The sequence below is a fragment of the Gossypium hirsutum genome, chromosome A08 (assembly GCF_007990345.1).
Source record: "Gossypium hirsutum isolate 1008001.06 chromosome A08, Gossypium_hirsutum_v2.1, whole genome shotgun sequence".
In the NCBI taxonomy this organism is placed as follows: Eukaryota; Viridiplantae; Streptophyta; class Magnoliopsida; order Malvales; family Malvaceae; genus Gossypium; species Gossypium hirsutum.
Genome location: NC_053431.1, coordinates 20,397,247 through 20,404,182, shown reverse-complemented (window position 1 = coordinate 20,404,182; position 6,936 = coordinate 20,397,247). Strand labels below are relative to the sequence as shown.

The 6,936-nt window shown below is 31.5% G+C and overlaps 1 protein-coding gene across 1 annotated transcript; it reads right to left on the bottom strand.

Annotated features, from left to right (window-relative positions):
• Positions 1 to 5,290: 5,290 nt before the first annotated feature.
• LOC107925926 (non-specific lipid transfer protein GPI-anchored 6) lies at positions 5,291 to 6,695 on the bottom strand. The gene is made up of 3 exons (XM_016856722.2): positions 6,001 to 6,695; positions 5,803 to 5,898; positions 5,291 to 5,631 (listed from the first exon to the last, which is right to left on the bottom strand). Exons 1-3 carry the CDS (start codon positions 6,335 to 6,337, stop codon positions 5,504 to 5,506), a joined length of 561 nt encoding a protein of 186 aa, XP_016712211.1. The 5' UTR covers positions 6,338 to 6,695; the 3' UTR covers positions 5,291 to 5,503.
• Positions 6,696 to 6,936: the final 241 nt, after the last annotated feature.

Genomic DNA, 6,936 nt, shown 5'->3' with positions numbered 1-6,936 from the left:
CACCATCTCTCTAATCTCCCATAATACCTTTTATTTGTACATATACCCTGGAAAGCGGATCCAAGCCATGACAACGCTTGGGAATGGCTGTGTAGGGTTAAACTCCAAGAACCACGGTTGTACCGTCAGGTACTGAACAAAAAATGATCCACAACCCTTGTGAAAGCACTGTTTCATAGTCCTCCTTGCTTTGGAATCTAATAAAAAGTTAACCATTTTTAGTGTCTATCGTTTTGATCAACATAAAAAGCTTCCACATGTTGTAGATTTTGTTCTGCAAAGCAACAAACCCTGTGGTCCTACCCACTAGTTTGATGAGCACTATATTAACCATGTCTTTGATAAAAAAATGGTGGACTCTCTCCAATTAAACAACCAAAGGGATACTATTCACAATCAAGCTTGTGATATCTCCCTCTTGAAAATCAAACTCCTCTTCCAATTTCGCTCATAACGCTTCGATCTCCCCCCTCGAACCACCAAGGCCTTTACTCACCAATTTATCTTTCCAAGATATCGTTGGTTCAACCACCAAGTCGACGGCCAAAACTAAATCTGAATCAATATCCTTATCGTTAAGACGTACTTTTTTGGTAAACTGATCATCAGACAAACGGGACTTAGCTCCATAACCTTCAATCATCCTTTCAAAGGTTTTTTTCTTTTTTCTTTTTTCTCTTTATATTGTTATTTTATATCCAATTGTAAGATTTATTAACAACTATATAGAGCACTAAAATTTCTATGGTACTTATTTTTTTCCATGTTCATGTGTTGTTCGTATTTTAGTTGTTTATGCTTATCACGCAAGTAGGCAAATGTAATTGTAATGGCCGGCTCTCAATGCGCTACCAGGCTTTTTTACACGTCATTTTCTTCTACTACATTAAAATTTAAAGATGTTTGAAAAATGCTACAACCTTGCACAATATTATTCAGCGTGAGCAAAATCTTTACTTGATTTCATTATTTTGATTAAAACTTTAAATTAAATAGTTTAAATTATTAAGTTTTTTCATTAATTTAAAGAAAGGGAAAATATTTGGTATATATTTTTTTATTCTACACATAATTTTAAAAAATGAATGTTTTTTAAATATATGTTTTTAATAATTTACTATATCTTATACGACATTTATCTACCTCTTTATTTTATTTGTGTGTATACTAAATATTTTCCAATTATATAATTTGAATTATTCAAATAATTTGAATAATTAATTATGATTTAACTTTTTTGTGTGTGTGGAATTTTAATGAAGTCAGAAACTCATTAATTGTTGGGTTAATGTATTACTTTACAATGGCTAAACATGGAGGTTTGGTTGTTAGAGTCATAATATGATTAAAAATATATATTTTAATATATGTGTTGTAAAATAATTTATATAAATTAAAATGTATAATTAAAAATATGAGTAAAAATTATTATAAAAATAAAATATTTTTAAAATAAGTCTCTTTATTACAAAGTAAAAAGTATAAAATATAATTAGTTTCTAGCTAATCAATAATTAAAACAAGTTGAAAAGTTAATGGTCCAACCCAACAGATTATTAAATTTCTGATAAGATTTTAAATGGCTTGTTTTATAATATATTTAAAAAAATTTTAAATTTTATTGAAGTTAACTTGAATTTAATTAAAAATAATAAAATTTCTCAACACAACGAATTCTAAACGTTTTCAAGTTGAATCGAATGCTCAGCTCAGTGAACACCATTTGGAACAAAACAATAAAAATAAATAAATTCCGGTAGACCTACCACCACGTTGTCGTATTAATTGGAATTTAAATGTCTCATCTTCATTGATTTTGATCTGTTATCCAGCCAACCATACCAATTAATCCATGTGGGTCCCTGGATTTCCTTTGAGAGCCGGGATGAACACGAAATTATAATTCTATCTTGCTTAAAATATGCTTTTAAACATTTCTACTTTTGAATTTAATTTCTATTTTAAAAATATATATTGGATTGTTAGCATCATTGAAATTTTATTTTTTATTTAGATTTATTACAAATTTATTTTTTTATTATGTGATTTCTAAGTGAATTTAACAGGAAAATTTTAACAACTAGATTTAAAAAGTAAAAAAATTTAAATTCTTATAAATAAAAAATAAAAAAATTAAATTCCAAATGTTAAAAATTAAACTTAAAGCTTATTTTAATCTACTATGTATTATCGGTAAATAAAATGATCATAATCATTAAATACAAATTTAAGTGATTTTAATTATATAATGATGATATATCATGGCAGAACTTGGACCGCATCTCTTCATGTTTGAACAACACATATAACAATAGTATTGTGTAGTCAATGTTTTTGAATTGACATGTTTGACTTTACAACTTATGACTTAATATTGTTGAGTAGCAAATAAGAAAATAATTTCATGTTAATGCATGTTATGATCATCATCTTTCAATCGACTCATTTGGAGGAGAAGGAAGAAGTTTAAAATGTTGAAGATTATTAACCTTATTCTTATGAAAGCTTTTATGAGATAATTATTCAAGATAATTTTAAAAGATAAAACCAACATTCAATATTATGATTGTTAGGGATCGACCCAATTAAGTAATGAATAAGTAAAAATAGCAGAAGAAATTGAGCACACAAATTTAACGTGGAAAAACCTATCCAAAGAGGATAAAAAACCGTAGGTAAAGATAATTTTATTATAATGGCAAAAGAACGAATAGTACAAAGATGGAGATAAAAACTAAACCCCGAAACACGAAAAACATAAAGAACACTCAAAACGTAAACATAAAATTCTCCAAAAGTGTTATGAGTTCTAATCTCTAATAGCTGTTATTTTAATGTTGTAAAAAAGCTTATTTATAGGCTAAATTCATAGGTTAAACAATAATAAAATAATCTAGACTAATCAAAATTTGATTGAAACAAATAATCAGAGTTTATCTGGAAGATTATTTCTCAAATTTGACTAAAATAGGAGTCATACTCAACAAATCTCCACATTGACTCATATTTTCACAACGTCATCTTTGCCAAAACCTGCCACGGGCCTATATTGAACTATGCAGGGAATTAACTGAGTCAAATTTGTTCTTAGAAATTGGAAGACTTCTAGCCTTCAACTTGTACACTGCTAAATTAAAACTAACCCGGGTTTGATTTTCACGAACATAGTGCCCTAACTTTTCAAAACTTGCATCCAAAAGAGAACCTTTCTTCAATGAAACGGTCAAATATTTTTCCCTCCTACGACCAAGTTGTCTCCACTCCAAACGAGTTGAATTCAACCCCATAACGGACGAAAGACTTCCGATTTCACCGGTCACTATAGAACCTTCCAAAATATAAGGACTACCGGTTCTTTTACCTTTTAACAAAATGAGAGCCCCACGAGACACCTTAATGCTGCTCGACTCGATGTTGATTCTGCAATCTTTTGAGTCTAAAATACTCAATAAGATGAGATTCTTTCGTAAATTAGGTATATACCTGATATCTGAGAGTGTCCTAACCGTCCCATCATACATCCTAATTTTAACAGTACCAATACCAATTACCTTATTGGATGAATCGTTTCCTATGTGCACAACTCCACCTTCAACAGAATTGTACGTGGAGAACCATTCTCTATTGGGACACATGTGGAAAGAACATCCCGAATCTAGGATCCACTCGGACGTAAGCTTTCTCTCATTGACACTAGCAATAAATCATCATCGCTTTCGTCGGCCAAATTAGCACCAGCTACATTTTCCTTATTACTCTTAACAGCCCTTTTATTTCACAGTTTATAACAATATGCTTTGACGTGACCTAACGTGACCTAACTTATTATAATAGCGACACCTTTAGTCTCGCTTCTTTGATGCTACCAAAACAAAAGCTTGTCTATCTGCCTTGCTATCCGAACCAAACTCATTGTCGAGTTTGTCTTTACTTAAAAAATGACCCTTCATATCCTCGAACGAGAGTTTGTCTCTGTCAAAAATCAGGATATCCCTGAAAAACTTGTATGAAGGGGGTAAAGAACATAATAATAGCATAGCCTGATCTTTATTGTTAATCTGGACCTCAATGTTATTTAAATCATTTAAAAGGGTAATGAATTGACTGATGTGTTCTCTAAGAAGCTCACATTCGTTCATGCGAAACGTAAATAAATATTGTTTCAACCCTAACGGTTAGCCAGAGACTTAGTCCCATAAAGAGTTTCTAACCTTTTCCACAAGGCGGATGAGGTCTTCTCCATCAATACCTCTTGCAATACCCTATTCACAAAGCACAACTGGATTGTAGACAAGGCCTTTTCATCAAGCTCTTCCCATTCTGATTGATTTAGATTCTTGAGCTTTTTCCCAATAACGACCTTTTTCAAGTTAGTTTGAACTAAAATTACCATCATCCAAACTTGCCACAAATTGAAATTTGTGACACCATCGAACTTCTCAATGTCAAACTTTGTTGTTGCCATCTCTAAACGGACTAATTTATGAAAATTAAATTAGCTCTGATACCAGTTGTTGAGGATTGACTCGATTAAGCAGCGAACAAGCAAAAATAGTGAAAGAAATTGAGAAATTGAACATACAAATTTAACGTAGAAAAACCTCTCCAAAGAGGATAAAAGCCTATGGACAAAGATAATTTTACTATAATGATAAAAGAACGAAGAGTACAAAGATGGAGATAAAAATTAAACCCCGAAACCCAAAAAACAAAGAACCCTCAAAACATAAACACAAAATTCTCTAAAAGTGTTTTTGAGTTCTAATATCTAACGGGTGTTTTTTTTAAGGTTAAAAAAAAAACCTATTTATAGGCTAAATTCATAGGTCAAATAATAATAAAATAATTTAGACTAATCAAAATTTGATTGAAACAAATAAACAAAGTTTAACTGAAAGATTATTTTTCAAATTTAACTAAAATAAGAATCATACTCAACAATGATAGATGCTTATCAAAATTGGTTGGATGAACAACAAAATGAACTTATAAATAGGCAACAACGTGATGTCACTTGGAGTGCAGTTTCGGAATGTCTTTGATCAGCTTTTTGTGCTTTATTTTCCTATTATATATGACACTCTTTTTAGGTATTTCTTGGAAAGTTTTATTCATTATATTGTGAGATATTTTGTTGAAGTAATTTATAATAATATAGGTTCAACCTGCAGGTGTAAGATTTGTGAATCGTGATTTCTGTTCCATTCTCTGTTATAATAGAAGTTGAAATAAAATAATCTTCTACCATTTTTGTTCTCTCTCAACCTCTGTTCAAATAAAAGTTAAAAAGTGCAAACCAAAAAACTTTTTCATATCATAAAATGATGTGCTTACTCACCATGAATATCAACACATTAAATATAAGAATATATAATTGCAAAAAAAAAAAATCAAAGACAAACTAAAAAGGATTTTAAGATAAAAACATAACTGGATCCTGGTCCAAACTCTTAAATTATGGATATAACAAACATAGCCGCAGCTGTGTGTAAACTTCTATCATTCACACAACAGAGTTTTGGTGTATGTTGAAAACCCATAGTGAAAATCCGATAGCTATCTCTACTACTCCCACGCGCTTCTTTCCCATTCCTCCATCACTCTTCTCTGCAGCACTGCTTGTGGAGTTACCTACGTACATAGATATATTTATCTGTATCACTGTGTTGAACATGAATATGTGTCCTATATGGTTTTTTCTAAGTTTTTTTTAATATATATATTTGGAGATGTTCGGAAATCATAAAAAATGAGAATGAGATGGTATGTGGTAATAGTAAAGAGAGATGAGGTATAAGTTACCACTCGCAGGTGGGGATGTGGAATGCTTCTCTGTCAGCTTTTGATATCCTTGGAATAACTTAGCTTCCTGGGAGTTGGGTGCCAAGTGCAGAAGGGCTGAAATCAAGCAAAAAAAAAAAAGAAAAAGAAAACAGAAAATGAGGGAGAAAGCAAAGGTTATGAAATGGAATAGCATAGAGTGGAAGAGGTTTTAGTTACAGATGCATTCCGTAATGTTAACAGTGTCATGACAAGTGTGAGGGAGGGTTGCAGCAAGACTAGCATTGATGTTGAGGCCAAGACTGGGGTCATCTCTATCTTTAATCAACACACACAGGCATTTCTTGCTCTTAACCAACACTTGTTTCAGCCCACCGCAACAATCCAGGGTGGGGGCTTTGGCCTGTCCACCAACGTATGGAAGACATGGAGCAAGCCCGACTAGCTGATCAGTGCATTCCGCTTTGTCTTGGTTCACATCACTGGATGCCAAACCCAGCAGCATGAGAAGCAGGGTGAAAGAGAGTGTGAAAGCCTCATGCTTGGACTCCTTCATTGTTTTCAGTGGTAAGTAAGGCAAAGGGAAAGTAGAAGAAAAAGAAAGGAATTGAAACTAAACACATTTCCATTATCCAGGGGCTATATAGTGAGAGAATGAGAGTTGTGAAAAGGAGAGAGAGACAAGTGGTTGGTGGCGATGGAGTTTGAAATTATTATGGTATAAATAATTAATTAAGTTATTCCACAAGGGTCTTCATCTTCAACTGTGATCATTATTTGTTTTAATTGAGCAAAGCCTTACCTGTTATATACGCACTCTCTTCCAAATAAGCTATTGTCCTCATCACAAAAACAATTATGAGGTATCATGCCAGGTTGAACAAAGAAATCCAGAAAATTGAAAATTTGATTTAAATCTATGTATTCTGTCCAGTTTGGTTTTGGATTGAGGTTGTCACCCACATCATACATTCGGGTTTAAATTCAATTTTTTCATATAAAACTCGTTGTATTCAAATCAAACCAAAAATATATATGTTTAAAAGAATAGTTGTAATAGAATATAGAATATTATTATTATTATTATTATTATTATTAAAACTAGATACGATCGTTAAAGTTATGAAAACATTTCATAAAAAAGTTATAAAAGTA